This window comes from Heptranchias perlo, chromosome 13 (genome assembly GCF_035084215.1).
Source record: "Heptranchias perlo isolate sHepPer1 chromosome 13, sHepPer1.hap1, whole genome shotgun sequence".
Classification (NCBI taxonomy): Eukaryota; Metazoa; Chordata; class Chondrichthyes; order Hexanchiformes; family Hexanchidae; genus Heptranchias; species Heptranchias perlo.
This window is the reverse complement of record NC_090337.1, coordinates 52,023,536-52,045,874: the sequence shown is the minus strand read 5'-3', so window position 1 is coordinate 52,045,874 and position 22,339 is coordinate 52,023,536. Positions and strand designations below refer to the sequence as shown.

The 22,339-nt window shown below is 43.3% G+C and overlaps 1 protein-coding gene across 1 annotated transcript; it reads left to right on the top strand.

The window, feature by feature from the left end:
• The first annotated feature begins 6,428 nt into the window (after positions 1–6,428).
• On the top strand, positions 6,429–16,119 carry LOC137331103 (solute carrier family 35 member G2-like). The gene is made up of 2 exons (XM_067994707.1): positions 6,429–6,698; positions 14,637–16,119. Exon 2 carries the CDS (start codon positions 14,660–14,662, stop codon positions 15,905–15,907), a length of 1,248 nt encoding a protein of 415 aa, XP_067850808.1. The 5' UTR covers positions 6,429–6,698; positions 14,637–14,659; the 3' UTR covers positions 15,908–16,119.
• Positions 16,120–22,339: the final 6,220 nt, after the last annotated feature.

Here is a 22,339-nt window from a genome sequence, read left to right as displayed (position 1 = left end):
GAGTGTGATTTTCTGAAATTGTTCTCCTTGTGGCAGCAGTTTGGATGTATCCTGTGCGTTCTCCTTCAATGTCTTCTGCTCTCCTGGGCAGTCAACTCCTCTTCGACCTGCAGCACTTTACTGATGGGGGTAGCAGCCAGCAACCACAAGTTGGTGCAACCAATAAATAAACTGACCTGTACCTGAGGTCTTCCTATCACCTCTAGCAGATCTATCGGTATCTCTTATTTGGAGTGAAATAAATACGTGCCCCTATGAAATGACAGTTCACAGGCATTTAACAAAGAAATAAGTCTTGTGCTGGAATGAAACATAACTTTGGACAGGTATGCAAAAGGAGTTAAACAGTTTCAGTATTTGTACTATAAAGAGTCACTTTGCCTTCTCATTAAATCCCAGCATTGCTCAGCAGTAACACTGAAATAATTCATGAATGTTGGAATCCATTATTATGGATGTGGTAACAAGGCACTTAGAAAATCATAATATGATTAGGCAGAGTCAATTTGGTTATAAGAAAGGGAAATCATGTTTGACAAATCTATTGGAGTTTTTTGAGGATGTAATTATCAGGGTAGATATAAGGGAACCAGTGGATGTAGTATATTTGGATTTTCAAAAGGCATTCGATAAGGTGCCAAACAAAAGGTTGTTACACAACATAAGGGCTCATGGGGTTGGGGGTAATATATTAGCATAGATAGAAGATTGTTTTATATTCTTTAACAAGAGAGTAGGGATAAACAGGTCATTTTCAAGTTGGCAGGCTGTAACTAGTGGGGTGCTGCGAGGATCAGTGCTGGGGCCTCAGCTATTTACAATCTGTATTAATAACTTAGATGAAGGGACCGAGTGTAATGTATCCAAGTTTGCTGACGATACAAAGCTAGATGGGAAAGTAAGCTGTGTGGAGGACACAAAGGCTCAATTTTAAAAGGGTGGGGTGGGGGGTGCGGGTCAATGGGCGCGCGGCAAACCTGAAAAATAAAAACTTACCTTTCCCCACGCAGTCGCGAGGTAATTGATGCTCATTAATCTTGTTTCCGGGTTTTGTGCCCGCAAGGCTGGCTGCCGACAGGAGCTGCAACGCTGAGAGGGGGCGGGGGGGGAGAGAGAGAGAGAGAGGTCATCCGGCGCTGTAAGAGAGAGTGGGGGGGACAAAGATCGGGGGGGGGGTGTGGTGGGGACATCGGACATCAGAGTAGGGGTGGGGGGGAGACCTTGGAGAAACTTCGGAGAGGGAGACATCGGAGAGGGAGACATCGGACATCAGAGTGGGGGGTGGACAAAGATTGCAGGGGGAACATCGGAGCCGGGGGGGGGGGGGGGGGAGAGACATCGGAGAGGGAGACATCGCGGGGGTGGGGGAGACATCGGAGAGGGAGACTTCAGGGGGAGACATCAGAGCGGGGGGGCGGTGAAGACGTCAGAGATATATCGGAGAGACATCGGAGCAGGGGGGTGCAGGTGACATCGTTTGAAAGGTAGGATTATTTATTTTTTTACGTTGTGAAATGTTATTTTATTTCATTTATTTACTTTATTTTTCACTGATCCGGCCCTTCACGCCTGATTTCACCAGGCATGCATCAGAAGCTGTGGGAATGCTGTCCAGGTAAGTTGAAAGTCGTTTTAACTACCTAATATGTAAAAAATAAAGTACCTTAAGTACCTCAATGAGGTAAATTTGCTTCTTTAAATATCGACAATTAAAGCCGGCAGGACTTCCGGGTTCGGGAACGGCACACGCACACAGATGTGTCTTTGTGAGACGCAGAAGCTGGCGGGTTGGAGCCGGGTTCGTTTCCCGCTCCTCATTTCCCCGATTTTCGTAGCCGCCATGCACCTGCACTTCCGTTTTAAAATTAAGCCCAAATAATCTGCAAAGGGATATAGACAGGGTAAGTGAATGGGAAAGAAGGAGGCGGTTAGAGTATAATGTGGGGAAATGTGAGGTTATTCACTTTGGTAGGAAGAATAGAAAAACAGAATATTTTTTAAAGGGTAAGAAACTATTAAATGTTGGTAGTCAGAGGGATTTGGGTGTCCTTGTACACGAAGCACAGAAAGTTAACAAGCAGGTACAGCAAGCAATTAAGAAGGCAAATAGTATGTTGGCCTTTATTGCAAGGGGGTTGGAGTACAAGATTAAGGAAGTCTTGCTGCAATTGTACTGGGCTTTGGTGAGACCACACTTGAAGTACTGTGTACAGTTTTGGTCTCCTTACTGAAGGAAAGATATACTCACCTTAGAGGTGGTGCAACAAAGGTACACTGGATTGATTCCTGGGATGAGAGGGTTGCCCTATTGAGTGGAATGGGCCTATACTCTCTGGAGTTTAGAAGAATGAGAGGTGATCTCTTTGAAAAATGTAAGATTCTGAGAGGGCTTGACATGATAGATGTTGAGAGGATGTTACCACTGGCTGGAGATTCTAGAACCAGAGAGCATAGTCTCAGGATAAGGGGTCAGCCATTTAGGACTGAGATGAGGAGAAATTTCTTCACTGAGAGGGTTATGAATCTTTGGAATTCTCTACCCCAGACAGCTGTGGATGCTCAGTCATTGAGTATATTCAAGGCTGAGATCATAGATTTTTGGACTCTAAGGGAATCAAGGAGTATAGGGATTGGGCGGGAAAGTGGAGTTGAGGTTGAAGATCAGCCAGGATCTTACTGGATGATGGAGCAGGCTCGAGGGGCCTATGGCCTACTCCTGCTCCTATTTCTTATGTTCTTATCAGCTGCAAAGAAGGCAGTGTGCTAACATGAAAGAGAACAATTGCAGATCCAACCAGTTGTAAAGTCTTTCAATTGGCTTTAATTTGCATGGGACCTTTGTTTATCTTTACATGATGGCAGAGCTGCAGTATGGAAAAATAAATGCTTACCCATAATACCACAAGAACAGGAAAACTCAGTTCTCTGGTACGATACGAGCACAGCAACTGGTCTGAATTTGGAAGAAAACTTTGATCTTCGTGTCACCACATGTCTCTCCAAGCAACAGGAGATATCAGTATCCATGCTGGTATCTGGAGGGAGCTTACTAGGATCATGTTGGGTAACCATAGAAGTGTGCCATCAGGTATTAACATAAGCTGTGTATTCCAGCAGGGATTAGAGCCTCTTACTCTTGACTTATTACAGTAATTACTCTGTGACATGGGGATCAATGCAGAGGTTAGAAATTTGAATTGTTTATTAATAAACAGTAACGTAATGCACAACTGTTCAAATTTGTGTCTTCTGTTTTTATGTAAGGCTGCCAAGTCTTCAACAAGTCCAAGTTCATGAAGTGTGAACTGAAGTCTGGAGTTGAATATTACACCTCTGCACCAAACCTTTTTACAGCCTAGCTCTAAGCCAGAATGGTAATTTGGGGATTTATATTAAAGAAGGAGCCAATGCAATGTTTCATTTTGCTGATAGGCAGATGTTTTATATCAAAATCCATGAATGTGCTAATAACCTTTGTTTCCTATTATAATACTTACAATTATACCCATCTAATTTACAGTTCTTAAATTAGAGTATAATATTCTGGTACAAAACTATACTCAAAGAGCTGCTCTTTCAATGGGTAGAGTGATGAATGGTGAGTTAGAATAATGTTTCTGCCTCAATCCCCTTCAGTCACAGCAAGTACAAATATGCTTTTCTGCAAACATTATTTGCCATGTAATATTTTATTTTTGGAGTGAATTTTGACTTATCAAAATCACATGAGTGATACAGCAAACCGAACATTTTCTACTTTTTGCACTTTGTGTCAACGTCAACCGTCCTAAGTTCAGTTACAGCACAGGTAAGCTACAATGCTCCCATAATGTATTTTAACCAAAACTTTAGAAGAGCACTCACTAATGCACTGGTGTGATAATTATAGACTGTCTGAAGAAGACTGTCAATGAGCTTGTACCCAATATCAACAAGGAAATTTAGTGCCAGTTATGGGCAAACCATAGGTAGCATCAGAGGTAAAATACAACTTAAAATTCCTTTGAATAGCCATGTTAGTTCCCACATCACTATATACCACCAAAAATAACACTTAAACATAATAAACACAAAAAAATCAATAATTTTATGAAAAAAACACAATTTACCAATAACTTCACACAACTTTTGTCCACATCGGTCTCCTTCTCTGAAGGGCCCTGGCTTGCCTTCTGCTGCATTCCTGGAGCCTGAATCACTCCACTGGTCTTCAGGTTGTGATATTTTTTCTGGTCTTCATGCATGTGTAACATTTCAGGCCTCTGTGCATGAGAAACCTCAGTATCCCTTGGTGCAACAAAGTGAGGTAATCCCACTGAGCTGGGCAGTGGAAGAAAGGCATTGGAGAACAATGGTGTGGTCAACAGTGTCAAGGGCTGCAGAGACGTCAAGCAGAATGAGGAGGGATAATGCACTGTTAGCACAGTCACAGAGAATGTTATTTGTGAATTTGGTTGGATTGATTCCTTATTTGAGAGCAGTTTGTGCTCGCGGGCGTGTCCACAACACAGCCAGGTAGACGTGAGTATGACAGCAGTGAATACACTGGGAATATCAGGAATCTGTTGGGTAAATGTGGGGCATCGTCTATGCATATAAGTTGCTGCAAATGCTATATGTCTTCCCTCGGGAGATCACCTGAGATTTGTTTAATGAAATGACTACAGCCTTCTGTGCGCAATGGATTGGGATCATTTTAGTGCTGTGACAGGTTTAGAAACCTGATCGGAGAGATTCAAGCATGGAGTTGCGGGTAAGATGGACACAGATTTGGGAGGCAGCAATACATTCAAGGAAAGGGAGGTTGGAGATGGGGCAGTAGTTTGCAATGACAGAGGGGTTGAGGGTGAGTTTTTGAGGGGGTGATGACAACAATTTTGAAACATCATTCCAGAAGAGATTTACTGGAATGATTCCAGGGACGAGGGACTTTAGTTACGTGGATAGACTGGAGAAGCTGAGGTTGTTCTCCTTGGAACAGAGATGGTTGCGAGGAGATTTGATAGAGGTATTCAAAATCATGAAAGGTCTAGACAGAGTAGTTAGAGAGAAACTGTTCCCATTGGTGGAAGGGTCAAAGACCAGAGGACACAGATTTAAGGTGATTGGCAAAAGAAACATGAAGATCACAGTGGTTAGGATCTCGAATGCACTGCCCGAAGGGGTTCATTCATTGCTTTCGAACTAGATAAGTACTTGAAAGGAAAAAAATTTGCAGGGCTGTGGGGAAAGGGCGAGGGAGTGGGACTAGCTGGATTGTTCTTGCATAGAGCAGGCGCGGACTCGATGGACCAAATGGCCTCCTTCCATGCTGTAACCTTTCTATGATTCTATGAAAGGGAGGGGACAGTACCTGATGAGAGGGAGCCATTTACAATGTCAGTTAGCATGGGGGCCAGGAAGGGAAATTGGATGATCAGCAGCTTAGTGGGTATTGGGTCAAGGGAACAGCAGATGGGTCTCAAGGACAAAATGAGCTCAGAGAAGGCATGATGAGAAATAGGAGAGAAACTAGAAAAATACACGGGTTAAGGGTTAGGGCAGGGGGGCCTCAGAGGTTTGTCTTGTTAGGCAATGGGAAGGGTGGTGGTGGAGGGAAGGGGGCAGCAGAGGCAGCCGAATGGATGGTCTCAATCTTAGTGATGAAGAAGTCCATGAGCTCCTCGCACTTATTGTTGGAGGTAACAGTGGTGGAGGCAGGGGAGAGTGGTTTAAGGAGATGGTTGGTAGTGGAGAAAAGAAGCCAGGTAGATTATCTTTGGTGTCAAAGATGGTTCTGGCATAGTGGGCAGTTTTGGCAGGAGATTGAGCCCAATAGCGCTTGATCTGGTCGAGCTGGGTGGCTAAACCAGTTGTGTGCCAGCAATTGTCCTGTAATTGCTAATTTTTCGAAGAAAAAAACATAATAAAAACTAAGAAAAACACACTACTGAAACCATTGCATCAAAAATAAATCGTCCTGAAAGCGAATGGTGTCGCAGGAGCAGCATTAATGACACATCCACATTTGATTCAACTTGAGTGACAATGAAAGACATCCTGTACCGAACAGAGCTACAATTATACGGGGTTCCCATGGGTTTCTGCCTGAATGTAAAGAAATGGAAGTCAGTCCACGCTGACACGCAGTGCTCACTGCAGGTATCTGAACTTTTGTGGAGAATTGATTCCTTATTTGAGAGACATGAGTATGAGAGCAGTGAGTACACCGGGAATATCAGGAATCTGTTGGGTTAACGCGCGGCATCGTCTGTGCATATAAGTTGCTGCAAATGCTATATGCCTTCCCTCGGGAGATCACCTGAGATTTGTTTAATGAAATGACTACAGCCTCCTGTGTGCATGCGCTGTTGTCGTCCCCCGTCCCCCCCCTCCCCTTCTGTTTATCTTGAAGCTGGTTGGTTTCTGCTCAGTGTAGGTGAAGGAGAGAGGGTAGAGCTTGGACGGCCAGCTCTTGCCTTGCAGCATCTTCCCCTGGTGCCTTCTTCTCAGGTAACCTGCAGAAAGGCGGTGGGTCCCCCTGGGATCCCACGTCCTTGGAACATCTCGGCGTCTCTCGGTGCCACCAGAAGCTCTGCTGGGAAGAATGGCAGGATCCTGGCAGCCGCCGCATGAGAGCCGCCGCTGTGCTCCTTCGGCCGTGTAACCCGACTGCTTTCAGCACCATTGCAAGTCGTCAGTGCGACCGGACAGGGAAGGTAAAACAAGTCCTGTTACTATCCACTGTGGTGAAGACAGATTTCTGATGGAGCGCCCGGTGGGCTCGGGTTAGCTTCCTCTTTCACGCATGGGGGAACCGTGAGCATTTACCGTCTGATTATATGAAACGGAGAGACTTGCCTGGTCGTGTTTATTATATTCGATTTTTGATGCGAGATGTAGTACTTGCAATGTTTCTTAGTCTTTAACCGTTCAATCTGCCAGGTTACTTTCAGTAGCCAGATTGTCATTCACCATAGCTAGTGAAGAGTAGGTCTGATTCATTTAATTTTGCTCTATAGTGGAAAAGGAGGTCGAAGTAGTTGTATTTCAAGGTCATGGAAGGCAAGGCTGATATCTAGATCATCAAATTCATACAGGGATGGTGCTGGACTCGTGAACCGTTCGTGTTTCCATCCTAAATGTGTTTGCATGCTGGTCACAACCGTTTGCGCTTTAGTAGTAGATGGTAAAGAACGAATGATAAGTGAATGTTACAGGACGTTCAAGGGCGGCTTCCAGCACATTTAACTCCAACCTGCTCGCAGAGGCACCGTGTTTTCTGTTCACTTAGATGCTCGCGTCCATTTGACCGGACCCCAGAGGAAGATTACATGTCAGTTTGATGTACACTAGAACAGGGGAACCCAATCTAACTGCTTTCGCCTCAAGCTTCGGGGATCTTTTTGCATATATTTAAAGATGGCACTTTTGCACATGTTTAAAGATGGTATTTTATGTAGACACATATCACTCAGTTGAACTAAAATCATTGTCATTAATTATTGGCAGTTTTGGAAATGGTTCTTAAACCGTTTCTTATTAATTAGGATTGATCGTCTACATATTCTAATCGCTTTATTTGTAGCATTGAACGGGAACTACTGGTCCCTTACGTATCGAGTACTTTGGATTTTCTAAAGGATCCCAAAAGCAAGCAAAAACAATTAGATTTCCCAGTGATTGCTGAAAAATGCAAACCTGCAAATAAAAGCTGACCATTGCGTTATCGACGCCTAGCCATCCTTCCAGACATGTACTCGGATTAAAATAATCAGTAGTGCTCCACTGGAGTTTGCAACTACTGTAGTTGACGCTACTTTATTATTTTGAACATTTTCTCGCTAACTGGTTTTAAATCCAGCCTTCTGCATTAAGTATCACTCCATTTACTGCTTTGTATAAGCTTCTTTCATGCCCGCATTAATCGATGTACTGGCCATTCAATTGTTTTGCTGCCGCTTCGTGGTGCAGACGAGATAATACAACATAAACATTTGATTTTGACACGATGACGGCCTCTGATGCCATTGTATACGTAGAGAGACTGACAAGGCAGAGACAAGTTGCATCATAGTGTAACTCGACCCCTAAATCTCCCTGCATAGATCAGGGTGTGAGGTATTGTAATAAAACATAAAGCAAAATACCGCAGATGCTGGAAATTTGAAATAAGAACAGAAAATGCTGGAAATATTCAGCGGGCCAGATAGCATCTGTGGAGAAAGAGAGTTAAGGTTTCAGGTCTGATGACCTGTTCAGTTCTGATGAAAGGTCATGACCTGAAACCTTAACTCTGTTTCTCTCTCCCCAGGCGCTGTCAGACCTGCTGATAATTTCCAGCATTTTCTGTTTTTTAAATTTTTTGACGCACTGCAATGCTGAATTTGAATGTGTTGCCCTTAATTTGAAACATCGTCGTGTCCCACTGTTAACATCCCCCAGTTACAGAAACGGAATAGCTAATCGTTTCTTGCTAATACCTGGCGCTCTAGTTACTTTTATTGTAAAGCAACATTTCGGCCCTTTACCAAAACCTCCATAATCAAAGATATTGAATAATTCCATCCCGGCCTTTTAATCATTGAAATGGGTTGTATTCATTTTTCTCTGAAATATTTCCAAGTTATTATCAAGTAATCACAACCCCTTGATCAGACCTTACTTTAATATTTTAACTGTAGTTCAGTTACTGTACCCAGGAAGCTGCATCAAGGAATTTGAAGAAAACATACACACAGATCTTAACCTTAAAGAGAATCCACCAAAAAATGAGCATGTAAATTCTTCTCAAAGTTTTGAGTTATCGAAGCCACCCTAACTTGACCTGGGGGGACCTGAATGTGATGATGCATGGAGCAATGGAGACAAGAGCTGTCGCAACAGGCAAATCCCGAGAGAGCCAACACCACTCAAAATCGCCAGTAAATTATTCCACAGGGAATATTCTGCTGTAACACTGTCTGGGGTCATACTTGTCGGTGAAATAAGGAGCTCCGTGTCCGTAAAGGGGCCGTCTGGATGAGAACAAACATTTAACAGAGCCAATCTTAACTCTCTTTTGGAGCGTTTCTTTCCGATTTTAAGCAGGGCCCTGTATTATTCATGTGATCCTATTACCCGGGCAAGGCACTGTCCAAGTAGCACAGCTTGGCAGCATGAACAGGGGCGCAGAGAAACTGTGGATCCTCCGGGGACACTGAAAGGATCTCCAAGCGTTAACCCCTGGAAATAGCAGATCGTACAGTCAAAGTCGGATTCAATCCGGTTTCATCATCCTTGCCGGATTCCTCCCCGGCTATATAGTTGCCTCGATACTAATTCAACCGGGGGTCGTTACATTCGGATTTATGAATACATTTCTCATTTGATTTAATAAAGTAAATGATAACACCAACAAAATTATCACAGTTAATACCGAATGGATGCTTTGAAATAAAGCGGCCTCTGTACAAGTTAACCTTGCAGTGTCTTTGTAGCCACTTCCTCTCATACATGGAATTAATCTTATTTGCATCAGGCTACGGGTGAGTCCTAAAAAAAAATCCACCCCATTTGGTTTCCATTAGGGCATAGGAAGGTGATAGGAAATAGGGTTTAAGACTGACTTTGCTAGTGCAGCCAGTTTACTGCGAATCTGCCACAGGGAGTCTTCCAAGTAGGAGAATCACATTTTAGGGATCAGTGCCCGCTTTTTGTTACCTGGTTGAACAGTTACCGTGTGTGTAGATAAACACGCACCTCAACAACACAGAAAATGAAAAGGACACTTTTTATATCTTCATTAAAAAAAACGTTAATGTTAATAAGCACCTGCCCTTGTCTTAAGAAACTGTCCGTTTTCATTTTTTTTCAGTGTGAGGGACCAACTACAAATATTGAGACACTCCTGAAAACGCCCTGAGAATGTTGAAACCAGACTGTCCTGCTTAAGCTCATTTAGTACTGCCATTCGGGCTAGCCATCCAAAGCTCCATCACCAATAATTCATTTCTTTAAGTTTTTTTTCCCTTTCTGAATCGTAACTTTCTGTTATAGAATGGCAACGAGTGGGCTATGTGGTGAGTAACCACGCCTGGTTGTTAGTGGGTGGCCTCTTTCACAGGTCTGTGGATAATGGAAATGGTGTTCAAGACCATTTTTCCTGAAGACTGGTCATAGTTTTTTCATTCAAATGTAGGGGTGTTAAACAAAGAAAGTGATTTCTGGTGCATTTTCTTTCATAGCTCTGGTCAACTGAAAGGTCAAGGAGCCACATATTGGCACTGCCCCTTCCTTCATTGCAAGTCTTATCCTTGCTATCTCCACCAAGAATCCTAGCTGTCAGTTTTTTAAAGAAACCTTGATCTCCCTCCTCCTATAAGACGCTTCTTAAAACCTAGCTCTTTGGCTAAGCTTTTGGACACCTGTCCTAATATCTCCTTATGTGGCTCAGTGTCAGATTTTGTTTGATAATCGATCCTGTGAAGCACCTGGGGATGTTTTGCTACATTAAAGGCGCTATATAAATGCAAGTTGTTGTTGTATAGAACAGCTTCAAGGTTCAAAAGAGTAGGTGAGAAGAGATAAATAACTCTTTCAGTGGAGGTTGGGTGGTGCCAAATTTACTATTTTTAAAGCCAGTAGAAAATAGATTGTAGAGGAAGGAAAGACTGATGGGGCCAGTGTTATTTGGGGATCAAAGGGTCAAGATAAAGTTCAAGAGAGTGATTATAAGAATGAGCAGAAGGAGGAAGGGATAGGGTTTTAAAAAAGGATCTGACAACCAACCACCTGAGGACAATATAACTTCTTTGCAGTATCCACATAGAACAGCAGTTTTAATTTTTTTTTTGTTTGGGGCACCCCATGCAAATATTGACACACTCCCTGGGACCCACTGCAAATATTGACACACTCCCTGGGACCCACTACAAATATTGACACACTCCCTGGGATCCACTACAAATATTGACACACTCCCTGGGACCCTCTGCAAATATTGACACACTCCCTGGGACCCTCTGCAAACATTGACATACTCCCTGGGACCCACTACAAACATTGACACACTCCCTGGGACCCTCTGCAAATATTGACACACTCCCTGGGACCCTCTGCAAATTTTGACACATTTCCCCCCCCCCCCCACCTTTCCCTAGCTCTGTACTTGCTTAAAAACTGATAAATCTTCAACTTCTTCCAGTTCTGACGAAAGGTCATCGACCTGAAACATTCACTCTATTTCTTTCTCCACAGATGCTGCTTGACTTGTCGTGTTTTTCCAGCATTTTCTGTTTTCATTTCAGATTCCCAACATCCACAGTGTTTTGCTTTTGAATTTTGACACACTCCCTGGGACCCTCTGCAAATATTGACACACTCCCTGGGAACCACTACAAATATTGACACACTCCCTGGGACCCTCTGCAAATATTGACACACTCCCTGCGACCCTCTACAAATTTTGACACACTCCCTGGGACCCTCTGCAAATATTGACACACTCCCTGCGACCCTCTACAAATTTTGACACACTCCCTGGGACCCTCTGCAAATATGGAAGTCTCCAGGTTCAACCAAGTCTACCCCTCAGCTTGCATACAAGGCAGATCTGAACTGAAATGAACAACACGTGATATGTTGCCCTGTATGCTTTTTTTTCTTTCATTTCAAATTTCCGCTACCGTTTTTTTAGTTACAGAAACAATCCCTGAAGGAAATGTGTTTCTATAACGGGTAAAGCAATTATCAGCAATGATCAGAAAATATACATAAGTCCCAAACTAGAAAAGACCACTGGATCCACCCCCCTCTCCATCCAGGGATTGTGTTTGATTATTCTATAATAGACTTCTCACCATCACCACCAATTAGTCTCCTAATTTAGGGAACACTAAGTTGCTTCAGGTACTTCCCCTGAAAATAAAATCAAGTAATGTTACTAATATTTCTATAACCCTCAATAGATCTTTCTCTACAGATATAGATACAGCTCCCTTTTAAAGGTACCAAGCCCCCAATCAGCTGCCTTTTCCAGAAGTCTGTTCCTGCAAAGGGAACGCTTAACTAATGAATTTCTGGAGCTTCTGTTTCAGTAATGGAGAGTTGTTTGTTTAAGCTCAACTGCTGCAGTTGTACTCAGTTCAAAGACTATTGCGGTAATTAAAATAAACCTCCCCATTATTGCAAACTCAAACACAGTCATCCCAACACTTGTATGCACTGTAAACAGTCAATACAGAGCATAAACATTTCACTTTTATCAATTGTAAACAATTTTACAACACCAAGTTATAGTCCAGCAATTTTATTTTAAATTCACAAGCTTTCGGAGATTTTCTCCTTCCTCAGGCAAATGTTTCAAGATCTCCTTGAAGCCTACGCATTTATACATATTGAACAATAATAAATGGTGTTTACAGACTGCCCCTGCAACTGCCCGTTGCCAAGGCAATCACCGTGTTCAGACAGAGAGGTGTTACCTGCAGAACCTCCGAATACACATTCAATAAAAAAACAAACAGGGAAAAAAAACAGAGAAAAAAAAACACAGAGAGAGGCAGAAACATCCGGAAGGCAGAGAGAGCCAGCAAATGACCCATTATATTAAAAACAGATAACATTTGTTCGCTGGTGGGGTAACGTGTAGCGTGACATGAACCCAAGATCCCGGTTGAGGCCGTCCTCATGGGTGCGGAACTTGGCTATCAATTTCTGCTCGACGATTTTGCGTTGTCGTGTGTCTCGAAGGCCGCCTTGGAGTACGCTTACCCGAAGGTCGGTGGATGAATGTCCATGACTGCTGAAGTGTTCCCCGACTGGGAGGGAACCCTCCTGTTTGGCGATTGTTGCGCGGTGTCCGTTCATCCGTTGTCGCAGCGTCTGCATGGTCTCGCCAATGTACCATGCTCTGGGGCATCCTTTCCTGCAACGTATGAGGTAGACAACGTTGGCTGAGTCACAGGAGTATGAACCATGCACCTGGTGGGTGGTGTCCTCTCGTGTGATGGTGGTATCTGTGTCGATGATCTGGCATGTCTTGCAGAGGTTACCGTGGCAGGGTTGTGTGGCGTCGTGGACGCTGTTCTCTTGAAAGCTAGGTAGTTTGCTGCGAACGATGGTCTGTTTGAGGTTGGGTGGCTGTTTAAAGGCGAGTAGTGGAGGTGTGGGGATGGCCATAGCGAGGTGTTTGTCCTCATTGATGACATGTTGAAGGCTGCGGAGAACATGGCGTAGTTTCTCCGCTCCGGGGAAGTACTGGACGACAAAGGGTACTCTGTTGGTTGCGTCCCGTGTTAGTCTCCTGAGGAGGTCTATGCGATTTTTTGCTGTGGCCCGTCGGAACTGTCGATCGATGAGTCGAGCGTCATATCCCGTTCTTACTAGGGCGTCTTTCAGCGTCTGTAGGTGTCCATCGCGTTCCTCCTCGTCTGAGCAGACCCTGTGTATTCGCAGGGCCTGTCCATAGGGGATGGCCTCTTTGACGTGGTTAGGGTGGAAGCTGGAAAAGTGGAGCATCGTGAGGTTGTCCGTGGGCTTGCGGTAGAGTGAGGTGCTGAGGTGCCCGTCTTTGATGGAGATTCGTGTGTCCAAGAAAGAAACTGATTCTGAGGAGTAGTCCATGGTGAGCTTGATGGTGGGATGGAACTTGTTGATGTTATCGTGTAGTCTCTTTAGTGATTCCTTGCCGTGGGTCCATAGAAAGAAAATGTCGTCGATGTATCTGGTGTATAGTGTTGGTTGGAGGTCTTGTGCAGTGAAGAAGTCCTGCTCGAACTTGTGCATGAAAATGTTGGCGTATTGGGGTGCGAATTTGGTCCCCATGGCTGTTCCGTGTGTTTGGGTAAAGAACTGCAGGTAACACCTCTCTGTCTGAACACGGTGATTGCCTTGGCAACGGGCAGTTGCAGGGGCAGTCTGTAAACACCATTTATTATTGTTCAATATGTATAAATGCGTAGGCTTCAAGGAGATCTTGAAACATTTGCCTGAGGAAGGAGAAAATCTCCGAAAGCTTGTGAATTTAAAATAAAATTGCTGGACTATAACTTGGTGTTGTAAAATTGTTTACAATTGTCAACCCCAGTCCATCACCGGCATCTCCACATCATCACTTTTATCAGGCAGTGAGTAACAAACTATTGTGTTCTAAAACAAATAGTTGACACATGCTCTACTTGCAGTGTAGCTGAATTTTCTACCAGTCACTAACAGTAACATCTGACTGATATTAATTTTTCAAATGGTTTTGTTATAAAAATAAAATGTTGAAAAATGTGTCTGTGTAAACATCCAGGTTTCCGTACATTATAGATCAACCCAACTGTTTATCATCTCATTCCTTTGCCCCTTTCCCATTCTGCGTGACTTAATAAATTAGTGCAGAATTAGCTACACAGGGGTTAACTACATTTATTAAAATCAGACGCTTTGATGCATTGTGATTTTTGAAACATTCTATACTCTATGGTTGAATGAATTGTTGTCTTAATGAATTCATGGAAAGGTTATAGCTTAAGTGGCTTTTACAAATAGGCCAGTGGGACTTGCTAGTGTATACATCAGTTGATGTGGTGCACAAAGTTGCTCGAAAAAATAAACTGCAAATTTTATGCCTCAGGTACAGAAACGACAAACAATATAAAGGTTTAACTTTTCTGTGAAATTTGCCGCAGGGCAGAGGTTCTGCTGCAGGAAAATGGCGTCGTCACCTACTAAGCCGACATACCCCTCAAAAAAAAGAGTGAAAATCCACCCAAATACAGTGACTGTCAAATACACGGCGCATTACCCACAGCCTGGAGAAGAGGACTACGAGGAGACATACCAAGACAATGGAAATTATGCTGAAGACAACCCAAAGAAAAGACTTCTGGGTGACACTAAAAAACGAGGAAGAACATTCTTTGGGACAATTGATGTTCATCAGAGTTCATCAGAAGAACAGAAAGATAAAGGGACGGGACAACACCCAGAAAATGCTGGACAAAGTGTGGTCTCTACGTCAAGAGTAACCTGGGCAGCTCTGTTTGGGGCTGCCATGGCCCATGGTTGTGTTGCATTAATAACTCGACTTGCTGCTGATCGGTCCAAAGTGCCATCTCTGGAGCTTCTCTTCATTCGTTCTGTGCTCCAGGTCTTCTCTGTTGTCATTGTCTGCTATGGCAGTGAGCATCCTCTTGGACCCAAAGGATACAGGGTGCGTCTGTTTCTTTATGGGGTGTGCAATGTCATCTCCATCACCTGCGCCTACACCTCCTTTGCAATCGTTCCCCCGAGCAATGGGACCATCATGTGGAGAGCTACCACCACAGTCTTCAGTGCTATTCTGGCCTTTCTACTGGTAGACGAACGCTTGGACTACACCGACATTGTCACAGTGGTCTGTAGCGTCTTTGGCCTTTGCCTCGTGATGATCCCCAATATCGTTGATGACGATAATTCGTTGGTGGGGTTTTGGAAGGAAGCTTTTGGCTATACCATGACAGTAATGGCTGGGTTGACCACAGCTCTGGCCATGATCATTTACAGAGCTATCAAAGAAAAGGTTAGCATGTGGACTGCCCTTTTCACCTTTGGATGGACAGGTACAGTTTGGGGTGCGTCCACAATGTTTATCCTACAAGAGCCTATTATACCATTGGATGGAGAAACCTGGGGGTATCTATTAGGGATCTGTATCTGTTCTACTGTGGCATTCTTAGGTGTATATTATGCATTAAATCGATTCCACCCAGCATTAGTTAGCACAGTTCAACACTTAGAAATCGTAGTGGCCATGATCCTCCAGTTGCTGGTTCTCCATATGTTTCCAACCGTATACGACCTTATTGGTGGAGCAATAATCATTTTCAGTGTCTTCGCACTGACTGGGTACAAGCTTTACTGGGTCAACCGGCATAGCAGGCATGAATACCTGGAGATAACAAATTCCCCCATCAAATGAGTGTTAATAATGTCATAAATGATTAGAAAATGAAATGTGAGCAAGCAACTCTATGAATATCAACCGTGCAATGTTCTTTTGTATTGTGGTGTCGAAAGATGTTCAATTGTGTTACGTTCTCTGAATGTAGTGTGGAATAAAATGTGCAGCAGACAATTCTGAAGTGTCTGTATTTATTAATGAAAGATAAACCAGTTTGCTTGCAAGGCTGATAGGATGATCAATAAAGTAACATGCTATCCATGTATAGTCTTGTGGAGGTTTTGCTTGATAGTTTGAAATGTTTACACAATCTTGTGTAGTTACATTTTTCAATGCTTTTATATCAAACATGGGTAAATAAGCAGTATTAATTGAAAATATCAAACACAATATTCTACGTCCCTAATGTTTTACAATAAGTCAAAGTGGCCCTCCTGAATAAGGTGTTCTGATTCATTACCTTGAGACAGTGATCCAATTAAATTCTCAATGAAATGACACCAAATTAACGAGAATATGGAATCCTCACATTTACTTATTTATTTTAATTTGAAAAAGTGCATGACAAGTGCTTAGGTCATAAGTTTGCTTAATGCTGCAGTTATACTGCCACATTTGCATGCATGGACACAAGCGGATAGGCTCCGCGGATAGGATAAGGGTAGGAACTGTGATCTAGCTCCTAAACATTATAGCAGCAGGTGTGAGCACTGCGTGTGCTTCTTGCACACTGTAGCATAATTTGGGAGTCATGTTATCTCTCAGACTGTGGTATGTCAGGACTCCCAGACACACGTAGGCAAAGCTCATCACGGGAGAAGTGTTTTTTTCACCAGAGTCCAGGAATTTTACTGCCCATCCCATTTTAACACATTTAAGTAAGTTTGCGGTATGCATGAATATTCATTAGTGTGTATGTGCATCATCACTCCATAGTCAGTGCTTTGTGGCTATCCAGGAAGGTATCAATGGCCTTCAGAGGACAGAAAAAATCATCTGAGTAGGGGAACAGCACAACTCCAGTCTACCCTGCCAGTCAGCATCAGAAACCAATTAACTGTTGCATAAAACAATAATATGTAGCCATAGCTCAGTGGTAGCACTCCTGCGTATGAGTCAGAAGGTTGTGGGTTCACGTCCCACTCCAGAGACTTGAGCACATAATCTAGGCGACACTTCGGTGTAATACTAAGGGAGTGCTGCACTGTCAGAGGTGCTGGCCTTCAGATGAGATGTTACACCGAGTCCTCTCAGGTAGACGTACAAGATCCATGGTGCTTTTGAATAAGAACAGGGGAGTTCTCCCAGAGTCCTAGCCAGCATTTATTCCTCAACCAACACAATAAAAACAGATTATTTGGTCATTTATCTCATTACTGTTTGTGGGACCTTGCTGTGCGCTGTTTGACTGCCATGTTTCCCTACACTACAACAGTGACTACAGTTCATAAGGACTTCATTTGCTGTGAAAGGTTTTGGGACATTTTGCAGTTGTGAAAGGCACTATATAAATCCAAGTTCTTTCTTTCTTAGCAGAAATGCATCCTTAGAATGCCGCGTCTGAATAGGAAAATTGTCCTGTTTCAACTACATTTTCCGCTAACAAATGTTTCTTCATCTTGCCAGTGTTCTCCCCATCATTCCTGAAGTCAATGACTCTTAGCTGGGGTTCCACAAATGCTAGGCATCAATACTGAAGGTCAGCAGGTTGTTCAACCGTATGGACATCGCAGCCAAGCCCACCATCATTCTCATCTGGCATCCACGCTCACATTTCTAGCAGGGGTCACTGGAAAGTGATCAGGAGCAATGTTCCCTCACTCTAACCCAAGTTACCAAGGCCAGTTGTATTCTTATTGCCACCTAGCTGAGATCAACTCAGTCCGCACACATAGCCTGTGAAGAAGTAACTTAAGAAACAATATATAGATATAGAAAATTGGTTATCAACCTACATCTTCTGTCAAGTATAAACCTTGTATCATTTTATTTCCTTGTGTTGCTCCCCCATGAAAATTATCTGGGGAATAATAAGCCCCCAACTATCTTAATTCCAAACACCATTAATTTAACAATAACAGCTGAGTTACACTCATCTGCAGAGGATGTTTCAATTACAATACAAAGCTGATGACGTCACCATGCTGGCGCTGGATTAAGCTGTGATCTAAAGCAATACATGTTTTTAATCATATTTTACCAAATGATGATGACATTGAAGTTTTTACATTTGTGATATAGGTAATTTTACTATCAAACCTGAATCTTATCAGGTTCTGATTGTTATTTCTAAGAAATCCAATTGATTGATTGTAACGGCTATAATCACATCAGTCAAGATATTTTTTACAAAATTTCCATTTATGGTGAAGAAAACACGATACTTAAGTTTTAATTAAAGATGTAACTTTATTGTTTTTTTTACAAATTTACCAGAAAATTGATAGTCTCAATTTAATGGAAAACTGGGAAAATGCTCCCATGATGGCTCATCAAGTTGATCTTAAAGTAGCTGAGCCAAACAGATCAGGAAGGCACCAGGTTTGAACACTGGTCTGTGCTGAGTTAGCTGATCTCAGCAGCAGTTGAGGAGTTGGGGTACTACAGTTGGCCTTGGTGACCCTGGACTAGAGATGGGAAAATCTGCCAGGGTTCCTACTTCTGACTGCTATCCACAGCAATACCTGCTGGAAGTATACATGTGGACATCAGGTAAGGACAAAATCATTCTCCCTGTGATGCCTTCTGCGGAAGAATAGACTATCAACATACTCTGTCAAGGCTCCCATGTAAGTAATGTCCGCCCAGATGAGGCACCAGAAGGTGACCAGAGCCCTTGGAACCATACCCGAGCCGAGTCAATACTTTCAGGAAAGGAAGGGAGGAAATTGGTGAGAAAAATCCGCTGAACCTTTTCCAAGGCTGTTATATGACCCACCATGTGAAGGAACCAAAATTGGATGCAGTAGTGCTAACCAGCGACCTGTATAATGGCTTTACAGATAACACGTGGTCCCTGTGATCTCTTGAACTGGTTTCGTTTGCCTGAGGGGGGTCGGAGAGGAATTTCCCAGAGTATATTTTCCCTTATTGGCCCTGGGTTTTTCTCTGTATTTTTGTTTTTCCCAGGAGGTTACAAGGCTATGGGGGGTGGGGGGGGGTGGTGATGAGGGCTTTGGAGTGGGGGCGGGGGAGGGAAGAGTCATGTCATGTGCTTCAACCATCGTGATTGTCGGGCAGGCTTAATGGACCAGGTGGTCTTTTCCTGCCCGTCATTTTCATATGTTCATAAGAAAACAAGATAAATGGAAAAGACTGTGAACATTCTGTTTAAAGCAACTTAGGCTTATGTTATTCATTATACTCTCTGGTTATTTGATACAATGGTGCAGGTAATCCTAGAGAACATGCTTTGTGTGCATAGCTGTACAAACACATCTATGTATGTTATACCTTCCTACCTTTTTCTCTATTGTTTTTTTCCTAATGTTGATTTCCTCTTGGTATATTTTATACTTTTTCATTTTTTATTAATCTTAATTAAAATGTCAAAAGTGAGAGTGAAAAAGAGATATTATTGCTACAGAATCTGTCATCAGGTGTTGATCACATTGGGTTTCTCACTCGCATTTAGCAAACATAAAACTGAGTAGACATGACATGCTGCACCATAGAATGGTAAGAAATGGATTCTGTTTACATGCAATTTCCTGACCTTAGCCTAGCTTGCATGGTGCAACTTGGAGGCAATGTTCTTTCCCTAAGGAAAAGAATGAAAATCAGTCAATCATTGATACCAATGTGATGTATTTCATAGGGATCATTTTGGGAGACGTTAATCAAGTCCTGGAAATCCGTTGCATGTTTTCCTGCTCTCAATGGCAGGGAATGGAGTGATTCATGAGATAAAGCAAAGAGATGGCAGAAAATAACACTGAAAATTGGGCGGGAGGATAAAATCATAGACGGCTAACTTCTAAAATTTTATTTTGTTCTTTCGAAAGATACCTTTGCATTCATTAAATTCACTAACCTAATGTTTAAACAAAGTGCAGTGTATCTTCAAAGTATTCTGAACTAGATCGGTATAGAACACTGTGGGGGTTATATTCATAGAATCATAGAATCATAGAAGTTACAACATGGAAACAGGCCCTTCGGCCCAACATGTCCATGTCGCCCAGTTTATACCACTAAGCTAGTCCCAATTGCCTGCACTTGGCCCATATCCCTCGATACCCATCTTCCCCATGTAACTGTCCAAATGCTTTTTAAAAGACAAAATTGTACCCGCCTCTACTACTGCCTCTGGCAGCTCGTTCCAGACACTCACCACCCTTTGAGTGAAAAAATTGCCCCTCTGGATCCTTTTGTATCTCTCCCCTCTCACCTTAAATCTGTGCCCCCTCGTTATAGACTCCCCTACCTTTGGGAAAAGATTTTGACTATCGACCTTATCTATGCCCCTCATTATTTTATAGACTTCTATAAGATCACCCCTTAACCTCCTACTCTCCAGGGAATAAAGTCCCAGTCTGTCTAACCTCTCCCTGTAAGTCAAACCATCAAGTCCCGGTAGCATCCTAGTAAATCTTTTCTGCACTCTTTCTAGTTTAATAATATCCTTTCTATAATAGGGTGACCAGAACTGTACACAGTACTCCAAGTGTGGCCTCACCAATGCCCTGTACAACTTCAACAAGACATCCCAACTCCTGCATTCAATGTTCTGACCAATGAAACCAAGCATGCTGAATGCCTTCTTCACCACCCTATCCACCTGTGACTCCACTTTCAAGGAGCTATGAATCTGTACTCCTAGATCTCTTTGTTCTATAACTCTCCCCAACGCCCTACCATTAACGGAGTAGGTCCTGGCCCGATTCGATCTACCAAAATGCATCACCTCACATTTATCTAAATTAAACTCCATCTGCCATTCATCGGCCCACTGGCCCAATTTATCAAGATCCCGTTGCAATCCTAGATAACCTTCTTCACTGTCCACAATGCCACCAATCTTGGTGTCATCTGCAAACTTACTAACCATGCCTCCTAAATTCTCATCCAAATCATTAATATAAATAACAAATAACAGCGGACCCAGCACCGATCCCTGAGGCACACCGCTGGACACAGGCATCCAGTTTGAAAAACAACCCTCGACAACCACCCTCTGTCTTCTGTCGTCAAGCCAATTTTGTATCCAATTGGCTACCTCACCTTGGATCCCATGAGATTTAACCTTATGTAACAACCTACCATGCGGTACCTTGTCAAATGCTTTGCTGAAGTCCATGTAGACCACGTCTACTGCACAGCCCTCATCTATCTTCTTGGTTACCCCTTCAAAAAACTCAATCAAATTCGTGAGACATGATTTTCCTCTCACAAAACCATGCTGACTGTTCCTAATTAGTCCCTGCCTCTCCAAATGCCTGTAGATTCTGTCCCTCAGAATACCCTCTAACAACTTACCCACTACAGATGTCAGGCTCACTGGTCTGTAGTTCCCAGGCTTTTCCCTGCCGCCCTTCTTAAACAAAGGCACAACATTTGCTACCCTCCAATCTTCAGGCACCTCACCTGTAGCGGTGGATGATTCAAATATCTCTGCTAGGGGACCCGCAATTTCCTCCCTAATTGGATAACTCCCAAAAACGAGAGCTGGGATCGCGTGATTAACCCGTGCCCGTTTGTTGCGATGGAGGCAGCACATAACATTCGTGCTGCCTGATGATTTCAATGATTGCTGCATGCAGTCAGTGCTACCTGCACTGTTGATTGGCTGCACACATCAGCAGAGGGCCCCGCCACTGGGAATGGCAAGCACTACTTAAAGGCAGCCTGCACTTCTTAAAGGGGATGTGCACAGTGGCTGCAGGAAGTGGTGGAAATCAATTGTGAAGTGAATCTGTGCTGCAATACATTGAAGAATGGCTGCACCTGCAAGAGAGCATGCACCAGAGGCCTTGGTTGAAGAGGTGGACAGAAGGAGGGGCTTCCTATATCCGCAGTGGGGGGGCAGGAGGGCCTCCAGACATATGCTCAAGAGGCAGTGGGAGGAAGTAGCGGACAAGGTCAATACCAGGAGAAAACCGCCAAGAACATGGATGCAGTGCAGGAAGAAGTTCAATGATTTGACACAAGTGGTCACGGTGAGTGAGTTCAACTGTCAAGTGGCGTCTCCTACCAACTGCACCATTAACCGCATCCACTGCTCCACGCACTACACCCCCATTACCCACTTTCCAACAAACTCTTTCAATCAGTACTCAACTCTTAAAATTAGATGATTCATCTCACCTTCACACATTACCACTGTTGCAAGCCAAACACCCACAACTCACAGATCACACACAGCTATTCAACTATGACAGCCACATCACCTAAACATCTTGCAGGACACACTTCCCTCTTTTTAGCAGGAGAAGTTGGCACATAGCAGTA

What these genes read in the sequence shown, in the direction of transcription:
- LOC137331103 (XM_067994707.1), top strand. Translation starts at nt 14,660, where the DNA reads ATGGCGTCGTCACCTACTAAGCCGACATACCCCTCAAAAAAAAGAGTG.